The sequence below is a fragment of the Melospiza melodia genome, chromosome 2 (assembly GCF_035770615.1).
Source record: "Melospiza melodia melodia isolate bMelMel2 chromosome 2, bMelMel2.pri, whole genome shotgun sequence".
Classification (NCBI taxonomy): domain Eukaryota; kingdom Metazoa; phylum Chordata; class Aves; order Passeriformes; family Passerellidae; genus Melospiza; species Melospiza melodia.
This window is the reverse complement of record NC_086195.1, coordinates 134,646,563-134,670,279: the sequence shown is the minus strand read 5'-3', so window position 1 is coordinate 134,670,279 and position 23,717 is coordinate 134,646,563. Positions and strand designations below refer to the sequence as shown.

General features: G+C 38.8%; 1 protein-coding gene across 1 annotated transcript in view; it reads right to left on the bottom strand.

The window, feature by feature from the left end:
* ROBO2 (roundabout guidance receptor 2) overlaps positions 1–23,717 on the bottom strand; it is an 866,686-nt gene that overhangs the window by 127,058 nt on the left and 715,911 nt on the right. Inside the window, exons 3-5 of the mRNA XM_063150058.1 lie at positions 23,500–23,657; positions 21,355–21,475; positions 11,495–11,633 (exon numbers count right to left, since the gene is read on the bottom strand). Coding sequence (XP_063006128.1) covers positions 11,495–11,633; positions 21,355–21,475; positions 23,500–23,657 — 418 coding nt within the window. The remainder of the gene's footprint in view (positions 1–11,494; positions 11,634–21,354; positions 21,476–23,499; positions 23,658–23,717) is intronic.

Genomic DNA, 23,717 nt, shown 5'->3' with positions numbered 1-23,717 from the left:
CAAGGACAGGTTCATCTCTCCCATGCTTTTGGACCACCCTGACAGAACGTGCCATCCAGCAATTAGATCCATGTGTGGATGGACCCGTGGGGTGTCAGAACCATCTGCTGTCCTGCAGTACTGATATGCTGCCTGTCAGTCATCTGCTCCACCAGCACTGTCCCCAGAAGTCACCACAGCTCAGTGAGGAGCTTTGGCACATGAAGCAGACAGGAAGGAGAAAGGAGGGAAACTGGCTTTTAGCCTGACCCACAGCAGCACAAACAAAACAACAAGGTATGGAGACTGAAGGTCTTTTGAATTTGTCAAGCAACCACCTGCAGATTTGAGCAGTGCCTTGTCTCCTCTCTGTCCCAGGGCCTCAAATCCCCATAGCAAGACGTTTTCACCTCATTTTCTGTGGAAGTCCACTCTCATCTGGATTAGTGCTTCTGAACACTTGGAATGAGGATCAGGGTCCTCTCTGCTAATACCAATCACAGAGAGTGTTAACCAGGCTCCTGGACTGACAATGGAATGGCAGAAAACCAGGGTGCAGCGGTTAAATTGCTCCTTAACGCTGCCAGTACATGAAGAAGGCCATGTCTTCAAAATATGTGCAGTGTCAAGAAACAACTTGTGACACATTGCCCAAATATTGCTGACTCCTAGCCAATTAATGCAGCATTGAGCTAAAACCAGAGGGTGTCAGACATCAGTTTCACGTGTTTATGGACATCTAATTGATTTTAAGTACTTCTCTTTGTTAAACATTCAGAGGTGCTTAACCTTTCGGTTCAGCTTAGACTTCAGCCATCAGGCTGAGCTGGGAGAGGTCTTTCAAACAGCCAGGCAGTCTGTGCCAGATACAAACCAGCCACTTTTGGGCACCACCTTACATAATTTCTGTTCTACAAGTAATAGAGCAGGTCTGCCTTTAATTAAGCGAAGAGGAAGCGGCTGGCAGGGGACAGGCAAGGAAAGAAGAAAGAGAAACAAGAGGCACATGAGAAAACACTGCTGGTGAGGAAATTCTAATAGAAATTGGGTGATTTTGAGTGAAATCTGGCAGTCCTGGCACATATGAATGCGTTCATTGTTGCTAGTTCTGATTAATGACAGTTGTACAATAGTGTGCTGACAGTCACTGCCATACAGACACAATTTTTTTTTGATATGAAACACTGCTGAAAATGCAACCCAATCAGATTTGGCCCCTGAACAACATGTGCTATCATCACTGCACTGTGAATTGAGATTGATTGGTAACCAGCTGTGACAAAGTGGGAAAAAGAGCCTTGTCTTTTTCAAGAAAAGAAAAGAAGAAAAATAAAAAACTGAATTGTGTCAAAACCATTACCATCTGCTCAGCCAAATAGCAAATAAAACAAAACACATTAACTATTTTTAAGTATCGCAAATTAATGTACTGAGGTTGAATTCATGTGTTAACTTAAGCATCTAAGAATAAACTTGAATTGAACTGGTTTTGTCACAGTTGGAATTTTTTTCCCCACATTTGGAAGTGTATCTGTTCACACTCAGCCATCAATCTTCCTCATGATTATCAAATAAAAAAATAAAAAGAGAAAAAATTACGGAAGTTAGAGATATTTAACAATAATATTTGGGGTTTTTTGCATTTGATATAAAATTTTCACAGTGTTTTGCAGAAACCCTAGTTTCCATATTTTCAAAAATGTGCATGCAGCTATGTATTAAAAAAAAAAATGCACCTCTTTTGTTTTTAACATGCACAGATAGCAAAACCATATCTGCAGCTGGGGTAATTTCCTTCCTAAATATCCAAGCAGCCTAAGTGGGAATACAAGGATGTACTTGCTTTAGTGGTGCATTTTAAACTTCACAGAATGCTTTGTGAACTCAAGAAACCCAACTCAAGAAGTCTTATTTCTTGCTAAAAGGATATTGCAAGAGGAAAAAGTCACATCTAAAGTGTTAAAGGCTGTTAAAAAATTTGCATCAATTTATACCAGGTATATATTTTAATCTAAAACATTCTTCTAAATAAAAAATATTAGGTAATAAATTAGAATCTTTGTATGTACACATTATAAGCTTGCCTTTTTTTTTTTTTAAGAGATGGCACACAAATGACTTTACTGTATTTTCTTTTGCCTGTTTGCCAGACTATTTTGCAGAACACGCACAAAGCTTCAAGATTGCTCACAACATCCATGATTAGGGAGGCCAAATAGAGAGATGCTACTGGCCAAAACCAGGGTAAACAGGAGGTAGTTAAGGAGGCTTAAGCTTCTGTCTCCACTTCTGCTTTGTGGTGCTGGCACTTCAGCTCCCAGCACAGTGCCACAGCTTTCCACTGGCTCCTGCATCCCTGTGCCAGATGGAGGGAGCCAGAGGGAAGCTGCAGCGAGATGGGAAGTGTGAGCTGTTACCTGCTTCAGCCCTGTGTGATCCAGCAGCAGAAGGGAGAGCCTCCATGCCCACTGGCAATGCATAGCTGACACAAGCTGAGTTATTTTCACTTCCATCCCACTCACTGATAAGTGGAAGAAAAAAGAAGCCCAAACATACATGGGTAACAGCTTTCTGGGGAAAGATATGGGAGTGTCAGGTTTTTTCCTCTAACAAAACACAAATCAGTGACAGTTATGGATATATTTGTGTGCACTGGTCACAAATTACTCTGTGGTGCCCCTGAAATCAAAAGCTGCTGTTTGCTGCTGGGTGGCTCTAAGACAGTGCTCAGAGCCATGATAAATTGAGCTACCAGGGAGCTATCTCCAAGGTGCTGACAGCATGGCTACTCCTCACATCTACATGTCCAGATATCCTTTTATTTTTTAGCTCTGCCATTCATGCCAGAGAAAGGTAGAAGACAATGCTATATTACTTTGAATTTCTTTGTGTGATGCATGTTTGCAAGCTGTCATATAAAAGGGTTTCTATATTCCATAGTTCCTTACTCTATACAACAAAGGAGGAAAAAGAGTTGTGTGACACAAGCTGCTATTCACTATTGTGATTTTTCCTCAATTATGCTGACTCAGGTTCTGCTTCAGTCCAAAACCTCTTATGGGTTGTGATCAGCAGATTATTTCTATCTGATAGAGTAGACATTCTCAATTGCAATAATATACAACAGAAACCCACACTGCACTGTGTTATAAAGCAAGGCATTCAACAAAGTGGTCTAAGTCTCATAAAATATGTGTACAGCTGTTACAGTTACTGGGCCAACATTGCGAAACCATACCTGTTTCCAAGGAAATAGTGTTTTCCAAATTATCTGGAAGCATTACACTCCACAGCACTGCTCTGACATGCAAACAGACAGGTGTGACTGAACACAAAAAATGCATAGTCTCTTACAAAATCAGGAGCCATGTGCTCAGAAGAGAACCAAGGAAGCAAATTGAGACTGGTTTTTGGTTCTCTTTGAAATAATTTGGAAACAAGCAGCAGTTAAGAACAAAACATATGTCTGGGAATCAGTGACTCAGTAAATCCTATCTAAACTTATGCAGAGATCCTTTACATCTCCCTTTGCACATGGAATTATACTCATAGGGAATTACCACATGATAATTACCCCAAATGGGCTTCTGATTTGATTTTAGTTCCAGACAGAGCTCCACATTTCAGAAACTGGAGCTTTGGTGGAAGTATGATCTAAGAGACTTTGTAATCACTTGGCATGGAGACCTATCCCCCATCACCAGGAGTAGTCCTTTCCCTCACACATGAGACACATTTGTCAGGCACTCAGGGAGATTTATATTATTAATGCCTATGTCATAAATTCATCTCTTAGAAAAGCACCCTTGATGCTCAGAGTTATTTGGTTTCGTCCATTTCAGCTTTTGAAAAACTGAAATGTTACTGCATGGACTGGAACAAAGTAAGAAGATCTGAGCCCAGACTGGCATCATGCACCCACTAAACTTGTCTTGATGCATTTTTTAACATGAGCATGCAGCTCATGAATAGTTTGAGATAAACCAAATTTGTGTTTGCCTATTTATTATTATTTGCCTAAAGCACACGGAAGATTACTATAAACTTGTCAGAGAAATGAAATATTTCCTAATCTGTATTTTGAATCAGTAACTAACCTTGAAGTGGCAATTAAAGATGAAGTCATGTTAATGTTGTAATGAAAGTGCCTTCAGTACTGCAGTTGAGCCACAAGTCATATTCTTAAAAAGTACATTTCGCTAGTTAAGCAATTACCAACACAGAACTTACTGATAGGAACTTGAAATAATTTTTAGGCTTAAAACTTTACCATGAAAGTGTTTTCAATGACAGGGTAAGTTAATTTGTTTTTAGCTTAGATGACAAGTTTTGTATCCCATAAAGAGATGGAATGTGTTAAAGGAGAAGAAATCCCTGCAGGCCAGACATTCCAGTAGCATCAGTGGTTAGAGCTCTTGAATCTTACTCCCACTTGAATATATCTAAGAGCTTCATCCTCTCTGTTTTCCTGAGTCTTTCATGGAAAAAAAATGCACAGTAAATGATCTTTACTTTTTAATTCTATGATTTTGATGGTAATTTAACTGATAGAAAGAAGGCTACTTTAATATTCTAAAATTTATAAATATAGTATACAAACCATATGGTTACTAAGCTTTTATGGAGTATACTTTAAGCATTAGTAGGAGTATTTTGAATGAAATTCTGCATTAAATTTCACTGTGTCCTCTTCCTGCAAGACTATTTTTTACTGCAGCCTTCTGCTGCGAGTGGAAAATTCAGATAAACCCATGTTTGAGGCTACTACAACTGGCATTAAATTTTGTTTCTGAACTCTTCTACTGACTTCATTAGCGCTCTGAAATTTAACTATTTTAGGCTGCAGAAGAAGGAGGAATAAAAAGAAATAACAACATTCTCTTGTGACAATACTGTTTCTAGTGCAGTGTCAGTGATCACTTCATAGATCACCAAGAGTTCACACAGCATAAAGAGAAAACATGCAGGCAGGAGTGCTAGTTGACACAATTCCTTTATGGCTGCTGTCCATGGAGTTGTAAAGCTATTTTTCCAACCTTGACCCTTATGTAAGCAACTGGAGAGTATTTCCATGAATCTGCAAACAGACTGGCTGAAACAATAGCTCTTCTTCAGCTCTGTGGTGAGAACTGACACTTAACATGAAGCCAATTTAAATGTCAACGTTATTAACTGTTTCTCTGCTGATCAGTCTAGCAGAGGCACACATCTACCACTTTTGCTCACAGCATTTAATACTTCAGACAAATGGAATGGCAGGCAGCTCCTGGGTTAGACTATAAACCCCTGGGGTAACTGTGGGACGATGCAATTATAGGACTTTACTCAATGTCAAGTTTTGAGGGATTTAAAATGTAAAAAAGTGCTGTCATTTACACATTCACTTGGGCATGTACTCCTCATACAACTCTAAGGAATATATTTCCACTTGCAGAGCAGGAAGGGATCAGTGACAGGCAAAATAGCAATCAGAGAAAAGGGATACTCAACCAAAAGTGCCACACGAGGGGGCACCCCACCATCACTGGGGTACATCATCTTGATGCTATATACACAAAAATTTACCAACCCCTGCATCTATTTTACCTCTCACCACCTCTCTATCTCTAAATGGCATCTGAATTTACAGAAGTTTCCTCACATGGTTCAACATAACAGCTGAAAAGATGCTTATGCTGCACTTGCCTGAGATCTGCCAGTGTTCACTCGTGCCCCACAGACTCTGGAAGTTACAGAGCAGCTCCCTCTGTGCCAGACATCAACAGCAACACCCTCTGCAAACCTCCTCTCATGCCTCCAGATATACGCAAGTATACAAATACCATGCTAAACCTCTTTCTTTCACTGTCTCTTTTTGACAAGCCATTAAGAACATCCAATCTTCCCCCTATGCTCCTCATAAAGGGACTAATCTCTCTTTAATGCTTTAGCTTAAGGAAAAAAAAAAGATGGGCATGCAAATCATACAGGATCTAACCAGAGATGACAAATATTACATGTGATATAGCTAATATGAAAAACATCCTTTTCCCCAGACCCTTCATTTAAAACTGTTAATTGTTATTAATTGCAACAGAAATTTGCTGATGTAACCAAAGATTATATTCATTACATTACTAAAACACAGTCTTTATTCTAATTAATTTTCAATACACATTAGACTGCATTTTGTTGCACAGATATTAGCTCAAAGAAAGCACACAGTGCTGTAGTGTTATTAACTCATATTTCATTGAAAGGTCATTCTCCCCTTGGTTGTATCTAGAGGGGGCTGGAGTTAAATACCTCAATATCTTATCCACAGAATATTAATGAAATTACAGAGCACCACTGTTTATTCTTAAAAATCACTGTCTCTCTTGCTTACAGAGCCTCATCCTGTGGTCATGATGTGGTGGGTGGGTACAAGGTGCCCACCAAAGCTCTCATGAGAGAGCAACAGCTCTGCGGACATCAAGGTCATGAAGAAGGAGGGAAGGAGGAACTCCAGGGCACAGGCACAAACTCCTCTCCCTGAGGAGGAAGCAGTGGCAGAGACAAGGTGTGATGAACTGACCACAAGCCCCTTTCCCTGCCAAGGAAATAGGTGGGAGGAGGCTGTTTTTAAGATTTGGTTCTATTCCTCATTTTCCCTTTTCTGATTAGATGGATAAAAAATTGAACTAATTTTTCTCCAGGTTGAGTCTATTTTGCCCCTGACACTAACTGATGAGTGATCTCATTCATATCTTGACCCATGAGCCTTTCATTATATTTTCTGCCCCCTGTCCAGCTGGGAAGGGAATAACAGAAAGGCTTTGGGGGACACTTGACATCCAGCCAGGGTCAACCCAGCACAATGGAGAAATAAAAATGCAAAATTTCTCAGGCTATCAGGCTCTTTTTGGATCTCCTCTTAAAAAATGCAGCTTTTCTTAGTTCATTAGGTTTGCTGTCAGTTGTGTTTAAATCCATTTCAAAGATTTGCATCTGGAAGACTGTGAGATATTTTTAAAATGTCGTGTTATACTCCTAGTTTTGGGGTCATGAGAAAACATGGAGGAAAGCAGAGAAATTATAGGTGTGCTTTTTCATTCAGCTCTATCAGAAGTGTGACAGACAGCATTTCTGCCCAGACCATGCATATGCATTAAAAAAAAGTCAGTTTTAAAAACATAGCAAAACTAACACCTACACGGGCTTGTGCTGTTGCAGCTAACACATATCTTACAATATATTAACTCTGTGCTCTAAGAATGCTCATTCCCAAATAATTTTCAATGAACATTCCTAATCTCCAGCAAATAAGAAAGCTTACTGTGCTATTTATGATTTTCACTGCTGAGTGTTACAACTCTGTTTCATTTAATAACCTACAATCTCTTAACACTTAGCAATACACCTTGTGTAAACTACACCCCACTTTCCTTCTGAAGCATCACTCTTGGTTTTTCTGCCCACACTCCCATTGTGTGGGTGGCACATAAAACAAATACCTCTCCCTGTGGGTGCAGTTGCCACTTTTCATCTCTAGAACAATATCCATCTAATCAGACAGTGCCTGTAAATGCAACTTAAAAGAGCAGGTTGTAATTTCATTAAAGATGTATTTACTGAGCTAAAACAGCTGTTCTGGGCTGGAATGCAAAAAAAGGCCTATGTGATTGCAACTCAGTCATTTTTAAGGCAACTGAAAAATACATTTGCTGAGCTAACCTCACTCTCCCGAAGAGCTGGCACTGCTAACTTCTTCTGTATAAAAGGTTTAAACAGTTATTATAGTGTGTCATAAATTCTGACTTGTAATTGAGAATCTCTTCACTTCCTAAAAAAAAAAAAAAAAGAAGTACTTATTACTTGCTATATAATTACAGACCATGCAGCTGCTCTCCGCAGCTTCACTAGAAAATTTGAAGACATGAAACACTGTACAAACCTTATTCAAATGTTATTAAATTGCTAGTCATAGATCTGCCACTCTCATACTGTAGGCTCTCAAATAATGTCATTTTCTTCCTGTTACCAGGGCTAAAATGTAGATGAATGAAAATTAGATCCAGGCCAGATTGAGTTCTCTACCACATAAGAGACCATCAGCTCCTTGGAAGGAAAGTATAATCTCTATTTCTGCTGAGCAGACGTCAAAGGGAAAGATACCTGAACACATATCTGGAAAAAAATTTTCAATGCATAAAGACAAATTTTATTGAATTTTCAGTAGGTTTTAATCATTATGCATGGCCACAATTGTGCGAGTCACTTTGACACAATCTTTGTGCCACTTCCTTGTGTCACTTCTAATGAGAAAAAACTCTATTCATGGAATAGTGAACCTCATATTGCAGCCAAAGGCACAGGACTGGCCCCACAACATCCTGTTCACCTCCAGTAGTTTGACATGAGTCATACTTGATTAACTATTCCCCACCCTTTGTGTACTGTGGAGGCTGTGGTGTGAGGCTGAATTTTTTGGAGCAATTAAAATAAAATATACACCATGTGCCTCTACATTTGATTCACAATGCATTTCAGTCTTGGGTCACTGATTTGAAGTGGACAGCTTCTGGAAGAAGGCTTTACATACCCCAGACTTCACACTGGATTTTGAGTCTCCCTGTTGGTGCAGTAGCAACATTTAGATCAACAAGATATTAATTTGCTGGGATCAATTTGGGGTCTAACAAGAATTTTAAGCACTGAAAGAACATAAATAAATTTAAGAACATAAATAATTCTTTATCACAGTGGCACAAAAGAACTATGAAAACAGCTTTCATACATTACTCACACTACTGTTTTCACCTAGTATTTATCATTTTTTTTTAAATTACTGCCCAGTTACACACAGAGGAGCTCCATGACATATATCATAGTCTGAAATCTCAAGTCAGGTCTAAAGGATGTTGGATAAGTAACTTCCTTTGACCACTAGTGAGACCAGTGTTTCCCAGGCATTTTAAAATCTGCTTCTCAGAGATACAGACTATCACAGTTGATTTAGATCATCAGTTGAAAACAACTGAAATTGGGAATGAAGTTTTGCACCATCAGAATAAACTGTTTATTCTCAGATTTGAAGCACGGTTATTTATATACTCCTGAGCAATTACACAGACAATTTGACAAATAGCTAAATTATTTTTTTTATAAAGAGTCATGTTTTCAAACATCTTAATTTCTTTAGAAGTTGGGGTTTTTTTCTCGTTTAATCCAATTGCAACTGGAGATGCTTAGAGTCCATCTGGGACCTTTATAATTAGGGCTTTAACAGCCTGAAATTATTTTCCAATTACTACTCAACACACCACTCAGTGTAGCAATACTGCTCACATTTGTCACCAGAAATCACTGGCCTTACTTTCCTCTTTGCTTTCTCATGGGTCACTAAAAAATATTAAACAAGGTAAGGTGGAAAAACAGATTAGAATTTCTGAAAAACTATGGATCCACTGTCACTGATTCTGGCATTCACCAGGAGCAAATTACAGAAACAAAATGCATACAGAAAACCAGTTTGTTCCACTTTGTTGTGAATTAGACACTTTTGAAAGCTGAATCAACAACAGACATTTAAAAATCTGCTGTATTTGTTGAAACAGGTACCTACTGTAATTGTCTTGCAATCTAGGGATGAAGCCAAAATGAAATTATTGAAAAAAACAAAGACAGATGTGCAAAGAACATTGTTAGCTATAGAAACAGGAAATTTATTTGAAATTTATAAGAGAAATAGCTCAGAGATCTGCTCAGAAGTATTTATGCATATGAGAAGAAAGACAAAGGGAAAACCTTGAGGGCTTTATATTTCATTGTATATGTTAAAACGCTTAAAATACAGGAGCTCAGTTTGTCTTTAACCTCAAAAAAACCTCCCTCAGTTTCAAAAATGAGGAATCATTTTGACTTTCTTCCCTAATTTATAAAATTTTGATATGGTAATTTTCTCCTCCATCCATTCATTCAGACTATACCTGGGCAAATTTCTTTGCTGGTATTAAAAAAAACCAGAAAAACACAACTTTTGTTTAAGAGATTCCAAGCTCATCTTCCATGATTAAGATGGCTTGGAAATGTCCACTTTTTGGACAGTGAAGATATGCTCACATATTGTGCTATATAAACAAAAATCATAGAATAGAAAGTATACAATGCTAATTATCAGAGGCATTTGCAGATGCTGGAGAAAAAGAAGAGATGCAGTCACTAAAAAATATCTAACAGAAATGCAATCTAACCAAAGTCACTGTAGGCTCATCATCTATTACTTCTGCTGCTTATGAGAACTAGAAGCAGACATGATTTAAAACAACAGAAGTAGCACAAAAGCAAGAATAAATCACAGAAACACAATGTATTTACTGTGAACTACACCACAATACATAGTTAAAGAGCAAGCAAAGAGAAAAATCCGTCCTGACATCAAAAAGGCTTCTCCTGAAAAAAATATTTTGCTTATTACATTCATACACATCTGTCACTATAATAAGCAAAACAGCTATGTGACTTTTATATTTTTTCTAATTGCCAGAAAATGAATTTTTAAAAAGTATATATATATATATATATATATATATACACACACAAGCATTCATATCAATCCTACATAGAAATGTTTTTTCTAGATTATGTATTTTTCCATTGGTATATTCAACTGATGGAAAACGTCAGTTATAGTGGGGGGGGAAAAAAGAGGCACTATTCATGCCTACTGCTAAAATTAAAACTGTGCAAAAATAAATCAGGACTCATAGTGCCAGAAAGACTTGTTGGGTTGTGGAGACCTGGGTTCTAATTCCTGCTCCCAGAGCTAGTTCCATGTCGAGGATTTTTTAATGAAATAATGTTTCAGCATCAAAACAAGAAAGAGTTCCAGAAAATTAGGACCAAACACTGCTCTTTTAAGTTGAAAGGAGCCAAACTAATTAAAAATCCTTTTGCAGGAGAGACTCCCTTCCCCTGCTCACTAAAATTTCTCCTTGTTTGTTCCAGACTAAATTAATCTTTCTTGAACACAGGGGGCCTGTTCCAGATTTCAACTCTGCTTTACACTTCTGCTAGTCTGGCTTTTTGTTTCCTCAAGAGGAAGGTTTCTCTCCAAGACTTAACAGACATGAACCGAGGAGCCAGCAAAGCCCACCATGCTCTGCTTGTAATTCACCTTGCCAGTGCAACAGAGCAACTTTCCTGCCAAGTTCATTCCCTCTTGGTATCAGCACATCATTCTGAGGGCTACTATCACCATTACAGTCCTAAAACATCTTTACTGTCTCCAATAAATTCACTGAATACCCATGTGCTCACAACACCTACAGATCACTTTTCTTCCCTCCACAGGAATCCATTACCTGGACAATTCACCCAGGCTGGGCTTCCCTGCACAGCTGCCCCTGGAAGAAGATTTGTAGTGCCAAAAGAGCAGCAATGTGGGAAATAAATCTTGGACACAATGCCAAAGAACAAACTCTTGGTAGCAGGGATGGATTCCAGCATTGTGCAGCAATTGAAAACTGGGAGTGAACGTGAACGTGGCTCTCACCTTCCTCTCGGTAAGTCTGCGTCATCTTTCTTCCACCGCACTGTGGGAGTGGGATCCCCCTGCACCTGGCACCGGAAATCCACGGCCTCCTCCTCCAGCACCACTTGGTTAATCGGTCGCCTGAGAAACGTGGGCCGCTCTTGAAAGAGACATTAAAATTCCACAGTGAGTCACAGGGCTGAAATGAACACTTTTTAACTTTTCAGCATCTCGCTGCTTACCCATCCATCAAACAGAAAGGAGGCTGAGCTCCACAAATTCAGACAAGTGGAACTGATGATGTGCATAAAGAGCCAGCGAGAGGGTTGCCAGGCTGGAGAGGCAGGGGCTGTCCCATCCCATCCTCCAGCAAGAAGAGGATGGGAAGGAGGACCAGAGGGCAGCCTGTGCCAGGACTGACCAGCTGCCTTCCAGACAGTGGAGAGCCCTCTGAGGCCGTGCCCTTCCCTGGAAAAGCTGCCGTGCTCCTGCTGCAGCAATGTATGAGCTGGAGCAGGAGCTCCCAGCAGGAGCCAGCTAGCCCTTGGCAGAGATCAATATCTTGATACTTGTGAGGAAAATTTAAACTCCGCGTTATGCACCTCAGGCAATTGTGAACTGTCCTGCACGATCCTGAAGAGATTCCCTGATCCCCATTGCCAACTTCACCATGGAAAACCAAATTAAGGTCTGAATAATAACTTCTGTTTACCCTTGTTATGTTAGGCTGCACGGCTACAAACAGTATTAATCACCATAATGTTGCACAGGCCTGCTCTAAAATCCAGATGCAGAGCCACAATCTGATCTCAGTTATACTGCTACAAAGTCCAAGCACCGGTAATTTCATTTGAAAGGATGTCACTGGGGTTAGTTTCCAAGTTGCCTTTGGAAGGCACAAATTTTGTTCTGTCCTCTCAGCCACACCACACTTTTATTGTCATCAATTATTTATGCTAGTCAAACCATTATAAGGCTGAGTTTATATGAAACAGTATTTTCACTCAAGACAGGGATTTATCATAAGGACATGTAAAACTGGTTACACACGATGTTTCATATTTCACTCTCAGCAAGTTAAGGGATATGATGTCACTTAAAAAAATTACTCAGAATTCACACAGATGCAAGCAATACCAGATTCTGACTCAGGTAATTTTTCTTGATAACTACAGTGCTAATTTTACAGGTTTGTTATGCACAATCATTATATGCAAATATTTTTTTAAAAAAGTTAAAAGAACATTATTAAGGTTGAAAAATCAAGCAGGCCACATTTACTGAGAGAATTAAAGCTTTCTGCATGTCTTTTGATCACTTCCTTTCTGTTTATGATGCCTTATGGGACTGGCAGCAATTATATGATCATATACTATTTTTCCCCCAAACATCTCCAGATTGTTGGTATTCACTTAATGAGCAGGTGCTTAATATTTTGTTTTAGTGGTACTGTTTAGAGGGTGGCCTCCTGTCTTTCTACTCAAAATGCACTTCAAAGACAGAATTATTAATTTCCTCATGGTCTCTATTACACCTATCTTAATGCTTTATAATCACCTCACTTATTATTATAGCTCCTCTCTGGGCTATGATAGAGATCTCAGAAAACAAGGTTAGAACTATCTGCTAAATTTTGGTGTTTAACCTGAGCCACAAAACTGACAATTTTATTTTTTTTTTTTAGGGGATGGGGAGGGGTTGGATGGAAATGAAGTTTTAATTTTGTGTGTTTAAAGCTCAGCTTCCTTTAATTCAACTGCTGACAAAAAGTGTTCATCACTTTTACAAATCGGAATATCAGTGAGAAAATGAGGAACACAAAACCACCTGTTAGTAATTATGTAAATGAGTGACAGCATCACACAGGAATTCCTTATTAGCAGGGAAACCTACTGGCAGGGGAAAACATATTTTGTCAGCAGAAGAATAGACATGCTCAAGAATCTATAGCACCTTTCCAGATGATAGAGATAAAAGCATGGCTAACGGGCAAAGATTCTTCTCCCCAAGCCATGGCTTTGGTCCTATTCCTATTCCTGCCCAGGATCTTCAGATTGCAGCAATGTTTGGGCAAGTAAATTCATTTCTAGCCTCTCTGCTTATATTGAAATCTTTATGATTTCCCAGTTTAAGTCAGTGTACAAGTCATATCCAGCTCTTTGTAATTTCCTATTTCAAGCCTGCATACAAGCCCTATCCAGCTGCTGACAGTTTCCTTAGTAATTTTATCTTTGTATTTAGCCCAGAGATATAACTTTTCACACCTGGAGCCCAGCAAGTTCTCAAATCCAATTCCTCTTCCAACTATCCATGCCTCTCCCTTTTTGTACATCACAGCAAATGGTCTCTTCTCCACTGAGTGTTTGGTCTGCACTTGAACTGGAGCTCCTTTTACCCAGGTCACACAAATACAGACCATCCACAAATTTAAGAAAAATCAGCTGAAGTACCCAAGGACCCTTCCAGAAGAGTGATAGCAGCAGGAACACAGTGTAGATAAAGAAAATGCTGCCCAGATCTGCATTCATGGGTTCTCTGGTGTATGAATTGATGACTCTATTACATTTTCTTTTTCTTTTCAGCAGGTGCTTGTTTGGCTAAATTTACTGAAAATCCTCTGGACAAGCCAAAAAAAGAGTACATCTCTGGCACAGTGTAGCTATTTCCCAACATATTTTAGGTACCTGATATTCAGTATGAGGCACATGCACTTCTCAGGACAAAAAGCTTCCTCCATTCCTCTCATTGCTGCCCATTTCACTCCAATTATCCCCTTTGCCTCCAAACTGCAAGAACTTCAACATTCTTAGAGAAGAGTGAATTATTTTGTCAATTTAATTTTGTCAACCAAAATTGGTTTTCTAGTTAGGCATGGAAAATTTTGGATAAAGCCATTTTAATTTGATAATCTTATTACAACTGGACAAAGCAAAAAACACCCCATTTTAATCCCAGTGCTAAGCAATGTACTTGGCCTATCTGTAACTATCTGAATCTGGATGGGAGTATTTTAATGACACTTTCTGCAAATTTGCAACAGCATGGTTTTTACAACTTCTCTCCTAAGAAGAGCTTAGACCAACTCCTGCTCTCAGCTCATACACAATACTCTTCATTTTGGCATTTGTTTTTCAAGACATGATGCTTTAAATTTCTCTAAACTAAGAAATTCAGATCTATATCAGCTTTCTGATTGGTGATTTAGAGGCCATGGTTAATTCCCATTGAATTTAAACAACTCTCTGTCTGTACACTGGCTTGGTCTGCATACAAAAATCATTTTAGACCAGGTTTACAAAAGCTGCATGTAAACATCTTAGAAATTAGAATGTGCATACTTATGAAATTGCTACTTGTGGCTGTAAATTCTCCTGTACAGGAGATGAGAAAATAAATTCCTGTCTCATTTTGAGGAGAACCCAGCTGAGGAGAAAGTAAATGGCCCTGAAGTCATTAGATAAATCACTGGATTCCACAACAAGGCAATTTGTGAGAATACACACATATTTGTTTCATATCAGCTTCTAAAACTGTATATTTTCAAAAACATTTAAGAAGTTGCTAGAAAAGTAATAGCTATGTAAGGACAGAGCCCAGTTAGCAAGGACATGTAAATACCAACAACTGCTGTTTCCATTTTTGCATCATCTCTGCATTTTGCACAGCGGGAATCAGGAAAGAACAAGTTATCTACTATGTTGCTTCCTGTATTTGTATCACTCAGAAAGCCCCTTGAATGTGTCCAATAGCTAATTATACAGCTATAAAGTGATCAGAGTGAATGCCATTGCCAATGCAATTAACATTCTTTATGTGAGATTAACTGGATTTGAGTCACCTGCATAACTTGCTTACAATGTTAATCTCTCAGGAGACAGAGCACTGCTTGCCCAAGCATGCTAAATAAAGAAGGTTTCTTTGCACAGCCAGGTCAAATTTAGTTTCAGAACTAGTCTTGGGGGGGAAAAAAAATCATATTTTTTTCCTCTGAAATGGTTTGCCCATAAATAAAGCCTTGTGGTATAATTAAATATTGTTACTCTGTCAACAGCATCCAGAGCACAATATATTTGAGAAACAACAAGAAAGGGTGATAAATTAAAATCATAGGCATATATAAAAATTTTAATATAGCTATTTTATAAGCTTTCACTGAGTAAATAAAGTACCCACTTCCCAGACTTTCTCTGATGAATATTAAAAATCTTTGAGGAGAACTATAAAATAGGTCATGGTTATATGTCATGTCAACCAGTCATGCTATTACTAGGGTGACCTTTATAACTTCAGAATAAGCTTTGCTTGCAGTTATAAAAGGGGATTGTTAATGCAATCTGGACACACACCTACAATCTGTTGCAGAGCTTGAGGTATGTGCTGCAAGGAAACCCACAGATCTGAGCCAGAAACAGCAAAATTATTTTCTTACTCTGGGTGCTGACACAAGTTAACCTCAGAACTCAATTTTTCCCATATTTAACAATTGGTCTGAGTATCACAGTCTATTAGAGAGACTCAGATGACCTTCAGATGTATTATTGCCCTTTCCCTGTTCCTCAAAAAGTTACACAGCCATATATGGGGCCTCAATCTAATTAAAATGATCCTAACTACCTTAATATATTTTCTCTGCTGAGGCAACTGCTAGAGTGAAGGATTTGATGGTCTTCATAATGTAGAGCCTCAATCTGATTTAGAATTGCTCTTGTTTTCTCTCTCTTTGCTGAATAGAAGGCAACATTTTCTTAAAATGTTTTTGTGCTCTAAAAAGAACATTAAAACACAAATTAAAAGGCTTTGGAGAGGGATTTAATAGCAAATAGTTACATTTAAAAGCTGTTTGCACTTTAGCATTCTGATTCAAAAGGGAAAAAAAAGGAAACATTAGATGGTTGGAAGTAAGTTTCACTTCAGAATGCTGTCAATAGCATAGATATTTCATTAAATGCAACCTGATCTGGATGAAGTAAAGCTCTCTGCCAAAAAAAGAACAAGTGGAAGAAGACAGGATATTACGACCTCACTAAATTTACCTATGCTGCCCAAATAAATGAAAACTGCAAAAGAAGGTGGTTTTATATTTATAGGCATTATTCTATCTACATTATTCCCTTCTTCATTTGAGAAATAGGCACTTGTGTAGACATCACAAACTCCTACACTCTAAGCAGCACCCAAGGCATGATGAGCTTGCACAGTAAAGGCATGGAACACCAATAAGAGGCAAATGCAGTAAAATTAATGTTTTCAGTTGCTAGTGGTTTTCTTCTTTTATATATACCTACAATCATATTAATTACAGTTTTTACCGACTGTTACATACACACTTTGGGGACCAAATCAGAGACTTTTTCAGAGCTGTATTGTTATTCTATAACAACTTCTTGGTATCTGTGGATAACAAATAATCTAAAGCTAAAATGGCTTTTTGCAAACTGCCACAGGTAGACTGCAAGTGGAAAATACAGGGATTTAAAGAAAATCAGGAGGAGATTTGATCTGAAGGACAAAATACACACTGCTGATTTCTCTGTCTTGACCTATGAATGTATATCTGGTTTTGGAAGATTTTTCCATGTGCCTGAGAAAGCTTTCCAGGATACAATGGGTCAAGACTCTGCTAAGGTCTTCCACATAGGCAGAGGTCAAAAAAGTAAAACGGGGCACGGTGTCTTCATTAAAGGGATTTTGGGGATTTTTTTTTTCTAACACCATGTCATCATAGTCATTCTTTTTCTAAAACTAGGGTTTCTCTTTCAGCCTGACAATATCTACAGAACATCAAACACAAATACTTCCTCAAGCATCAGACAAGAATACCTCTTCATCCCACAGGACCTTATTAGCTGAAAAAAGGTTCAGATACCAAAGATAAAATCAAAGATTCATCCAAAACAATCTTTAATATGTCCAAATTGACACATCTTTTAAAGATATTTTTTACTCTTCTTACTTATGCTTTATATTCTTTTGAGGCTCTTCTAAATATATCTTTTTCCACTGCTTGATGCCAGCCTCTTGAAGTTGATAGACTAAGGCTTTCATTGATTTCACTGAGCTTGAGAATCAATATACAAGATATACCTTTGTACATTCTCTTCAAACATTGCCATTTTAAGTGCAAAGGGAAATAAAAGAACATGAAACAGTTAACTTGAACACTTACCTCAGAATGGCGAAGTAGCATGACAAAATGATAAAGGTTATCATAAAGAGTAATTCCTTCTTTATTTGATTTCTGGCTCCATATTATGTATTTACAAACAAAGCTTTCATACAAATTGGAATTAAACTGTTTCTGTTTTGCATCTTGCTTTAATTCTGTTCAGCCAAGGGCTACGAGCCCAAACACAAGCAATGCAACCTAATTTGTATCACTACACTTCGGAAATTGGCCTTCAGAATAGTGTGCACACCATAATCAAGTCCCACGCTGCCTCTTTTTGTGATTATTAGGACTGAGGTTATTAACTTCCTTTAAAGTGCAACTTAAGACTGTGACAGACCCTGTCTTTCTGCTTTGCTCCAAGATTACACCTTGGAGCCTCATAAAGGCAAAAACTAGCAGTAATGCTTGAAAAAGAAGACTAACAAAATGTAGGGCATCTTGGGCAGTATTCAAAACACAGTTTTGGATAGCACTGCTTTTATGATCTTTATGGTATTTTACTATGAAAACTTGCCAATTTTCTGCTAATAGAAGAATCAAGACTTGGGAACAAAACTAATGCAATCTGCAGAGACACTACCAGTTTACTGTTAAGAGTGCCTGAATGTTGAAAACAATGTTTCCTATGCAGATAAACTTAGGGGAAAAAAGTGAAAGTTCTACATGTATTATTCATAACTATCTGTCAGTAAAGGTTATTGAATGGGTACCTAGCCAAGTGGACATATTCTGCACATGGGAAAAATTTATTTTCTCCCCCTACTGCTTCCCAAGGTTCTTATGACCCATTTTATTTTACTGTCTTTAAACTCAAGAAAAGTGTAATCTTTCAGTCTAGGCTTCCATGCTGTTCCTCTTGGGCCACCAGTTCCCACCACACTGACTCAGTTTTTCCAGAGGCAATGCCTCAAGCTAAATTTACTGTACAGGGAGCCAGAGATCTGTCACAAGTCACATGCAGAAGTTAACTTCAGGTATTACAGAAAAACTTGCAAAGCCCAAAGTAACAAGTAGATGGTTTCTGGAAAGAGAGAGCTAGTATGAACAGCTCCTTTTCCTACATAATATGTTTACTAAGGCTCCCTTCACACTGTGGAAAGGGTTTGGAGGGTTGTTATTTGGGAAAGGAATGAAGACATAATTAATATACATTCCTTTCCAGAATCAGCACCAGCTATAGGCTTGCCAGTCCCCAATTAAAATTCTCCAAGTCATTCAGTCAAGATCTCCTTGTTTTTATTGTCCATTTTCAAATATCTTCAAAGCAGTTAAAGTTTGGCACATGAACTGCATATAAGTGTTTCTAGTATATTTTTCATCAACATTTGCAGTATTCCCATGTTCCTCAGACCTATGAGTCATATTAGAGGAAGGCTGTGGACCTAACATACAATCCTGGTGGTTTTGCCTGTGTTCAGTGAAGCCAATTTAAACATGCAGAACCAATATGATGTTTCCCAGAGTCGTTGGATTTATTGGATTTATTGAGTGCTTGGAGTGACTGGACTGTCCAGTAGATACATTGCTTCCTGGAAACATCATGGATAATGCTCTCCAGTCTCTGTGCACATCCCTACTCACACATGGGCTGCTGCCTGGAGCCCAGGAATGGAATGTAACTGCTGGATAGCACGGGCAAGTCCCCTCCTTTGGTATGGAGAGGACCAGGACTAGCCTGGACATGATGTTACACGAGCCCAGGGCACCAGCACAGAGCTTCAGGGCCAGGAGGTGCCCAGGAAATGGGCACAGGGCAGCCAAACCACCTTGTGAGACAGCAGGCCATAACCTGAGCACCTCCTGCATGCCATCCTTGCACAGCAGAAAGGAAGGTGGGGAGCTGTCTGGGAATACCCAGAGAGAAGGAAAAATGTAGACAGGAAGATACTGCAGTAGGGAATTTCAAATACAATTTTCCTCAGGTAGTCTAACGCAATTAAGAAGGATTAAAATATCTAATTTCATTTATTGCTGATTTTGTTTGGTATTCACCAAATAGTTTTAGATTGTATTTTTGCAAGTTGATTGCTATGATTATACCCTGTAAAAAAATCAGAATATTGTAATTGGTTATGTATTATTTTACATATCAAGACGAACCTAATATGCTTCATAGCTCTGCAGGATATGAAATTACATGCACATTTCAGTTTTCATTCCTACAGTTCAATGCTTTTTAACAAATTATTTTCTTAAGGATTTCTTAAGGCTTTGTAGTTTAGGACTGCAATCTGCTTGCTATCCACAGGGAGCATTACCAGAGATTAGCAGTACTTAAACTGATGAAGGAGATATGTCATGTCTCTTTTGCATCTGTATAAAGCTACAACTCGAACAGATTGGCTGCAAAGGGCATAATAATTTGACAGGGATCCTTTCTCTGGGGTGTTTTTTGGCAAGGTATAATAGTTCTGCCTTTAAAAGCCACATGTTGCCATGAATCCACAACAAACCAGTTGGGGTGGAAACCTTTTCACTTCAGAAAATCTGGAAAGCTGCATATTCTCATAAATTTGTGGATCTTTCTAGCAAAAATCTTTCTCTGCCTTTTGTGAATCACATAATATATATATTCTTTTCAAGTGGATAAAAAAATGTTGAATTGCACATACATGCAGACTCAGAGGTGGCAATATGAGTGACTGGGTTTTCCAGTGCACCATCTTAGACAGAAGGTGAAAAACCTCTCGAGCAGCTGCTTCACAAAGGACCTCAGGATTTCTATTAAACATCTCTCTGGGGTTACAAAAGGTCTTGTTTGGAATTCCAGTACTGTATCAAAGAGGTGCAGCAGGATGGAACATTAACATTATTTCTCTCTCTTTTGTCAGCACAGACATGTTTTCCTTAGCAGCGAGGGTTTTTTCCTTATTGATTTTCCTTTGTTTGCTTAGAACCTCTTGACTAATTCCTACAAACCCATGACTGTAGGATGTACCTCAGCATGATTTTGTGGCTTTGCTTCTTATCCAGTTGTTAGCAGGATGGATCCAGCTCTAGGTTGGGTTATTAGTCTGTTCTTGCTCTGGACCCTAACTATGGTCCAAGTGCTCCTAACAACCAACTTCTTGCCTTGCCCATCAGGTCTAAAAGCTCTTTCACACAGGAAGCTTATTCATTTTTAATTCATACAGCAGCACCAAAAATCTAAATGCTGTCCTGGCTTACAGGAGGAAAAGCTGTTTCAGGTCGTCTTAAAAATGAATGCTAAAAGTTACTGCTATATATTCAAAAATTTGGTTTTGGAATTGTCTCTAATGATGTTTTACTGATCAAGTGTGGGGTTTTTTGTGCTTTCCTACAAAGGTTTTATTTCACAACCCCTCAGGAAGATGGAATTATTTAAATAGGTAATCCTGGTCTAAATCTCTGGTAAGCAGGCATTGTCAACTGTATTAGAAGTAGCTTTATTACATTTGGCCACTTTGTGAGGGAGAGCACTGTCCTGCAATAACATCTCTGGTTATGCACACCACTGTGGACCTCCAATCACACTGAAACTATGTGCTTAGAAGGAAAACCTTGAGCGACCACAGCTCCATCATTATAAACTGCAGCTTTTAAAACCTGGTCTCCTTCTGAAGCTGTGAAGTGCATCTTGCACTGCTGTGTTTTGTTAAGCTTGCTTTGTCTTGTGTTTTGAGGAGCCACCCAGGGTAATTCAGCCTACACATTTGTAGGGAAAAAACAATGAAAGCAGGGATGTCCTTACCAAAGACAGTCAGCTCTGCAGGGTCGCTGTCACGCTCCCCCACCATGTTGGTTCCCACACACGTGTACATCCCTGCATCACTTTTTCTGGTGTTGGAGATCATCAGCTTCCCACCACGGATCTGTTTCAAATCAAGGAATAGAACTTCAGGTTAAACAAAATACAGGTAGCTTCAGGTTAAACAAAATACATCAGAAAAAGTGCTACCTTCTTGGGAGACGAGTTCCACAACCAAGACATTCTAAACTTTTATTTGTAAATATATGTATAGTTTTAAAATTATGTACTTATATATTTAAATATCTTTACGCTGTTCTATTTTTATCCTACTGACTAATTTCACTTTGCAACTAATTTCAACTGCATTTGATCTTGTTCCTTTGGCTTTCATTAGATTCTTTACATTTCAAAGACTACATTTCTTGCTGTCTCTTGGCAGCAGAGTACTTTTATTTCTTGCATGGTAATATGTAAAGCACTCTTGACATCTCTCTGAAAAAACAAGGCAATTTGACTTAGTTTTATTCAGATGATTTTATTTTACTGGTGTCTGAGCAGTTTCCTTGATCACTAACAAAGGCAGATTTTCTTTTTGTTGAGGCAAATGGACTGAATCTGGCCCAAACTGGGGATTCACCTGACAGTTCATATTTTCTTGGCTATAAAGGGCGCTTACAGAGAGAAAGAGCAGGATAGACGAAAGAAATAAAATAAAAATTTGTGGCTTGTGAAGTCACAGTGTCAAAGTGTCAAAGGTTAGACAATGGGATTCTTCAAAATAAGCTAGGGATTTAACTGAAGAAACTTGAGAGTCAGGAGATGACAGCCAGCTCTCTGCCACTCTTTGCTCTTCTACTCTTGAGTAGACCCTAGCACAGAGAGCCTGGTTCACAAACAGCAACAGCTCAGATTCTTTGGCTTGGAATAATTCCTTAGGGATCCAGAGCCACTAAAAAGCTTCCTGATAGTACTTCCATGTTGAATAAGGTCAGCACTGAATCATTCCATACAACATAAAACTTTATTGAAGAAATATTAATGGTGAAAAGCTAAGCATTTAAAAATTAGGAATGAAACATGTTCTCAACCCCTTAATTTATCTGATTTGCTTGCATGGGCCATGATTTATGTCTAATCACTTGATAAGTTCAATATTTCTGCTGGATCCTTTTTCATACAGTACAAGAAATGAACGGCCACAGAACTCAACCAGTGTTACTCATTTGCCCAACATTTATTCCTTTTCAGGAACCGTAATTCTTTAGAGTATGACTTCAACCTACATTTAGACACATCCAAATTACTGCAATAACTATAAAATCACTGGTATAATTTTAAGATGTTGGGTTTTCTCCCAGAGATTATTTGTGCCCTGTCCCAGACATCTTTTATGAAAAATCCTTTCCTTAGGATTTTTTCTCCTGAGAAGCTGAGAGGCTTCAGGAACAAAATGTAAACAATGGTTATCTGCTACTGTAGAATGCAACAGGTGCATCTGTGATTGGTCTTACCTGGTTGTTTCTAATTAATGGCCAATCACAGTGAGCTGGCTCAGACTCTCTGAGACAGAAGCTTTTGTTATCATTCTTTCTTTTTCTATTCTTAGCTAGCCTTCTGATGAAACCATTCTTCTATTCTTTTAGTATAGTTTTACTGTAATATATATCATAAAATAACAAATCAAGCCTTCTGAAACATGGAATCAGATCCTCGTCTCTTCTCTCATCCAAAGACCCCTGCAAACACAGTCACAGTGCACCTCATAGACTTGACTGAATTTACTTATAAACACCTCTCTGATATTCTCTGTTTGGAGAACTGAGATGTAGAAAAGGTAAAACCAAACTGGTCAAAGACATGCACTAAGTCATTCATCTAACTGAGCACCTTCTATGGCTGAATCTCCAGCTCTAAGAGACCTCCATCAACTGGATTTACAAACCAAGCCTCAAAGAAGCTCAAGCTGAAGAGCCAGACTAGGAACAGTAAACAGCCTGCCCCCCTCATTTGGGCAAGTTCAGAGAGGCAAACTGCTGAGAACAATGACCAATTTCCATGGGCAAGGCTGTAAGGCTGTGTAAGTTCTGCTGCACCCAGCTGTGAGCCCTGAGCCCACAGGTGAGGAGCCCCCCGAGCTGTACTCACACTGATGCGCTCCTCCCTGTCGTCGATGCGGACTTTGTCCTTCTTCCAGTAGATGGTGGGCTCGGGGTGCCCCCGGGGCGGCTGGCACTCCAGGATCGCAGGCTCCCCCGCTGCCACCACCACATCCGTCGGGTTCTGCCGGAAGTCATCCCGCAGCACTGCAGCAATAAAGGAAGGAAAAGGGGGAAAAAAATAATTAGCAGAAGTGATGGCATTGT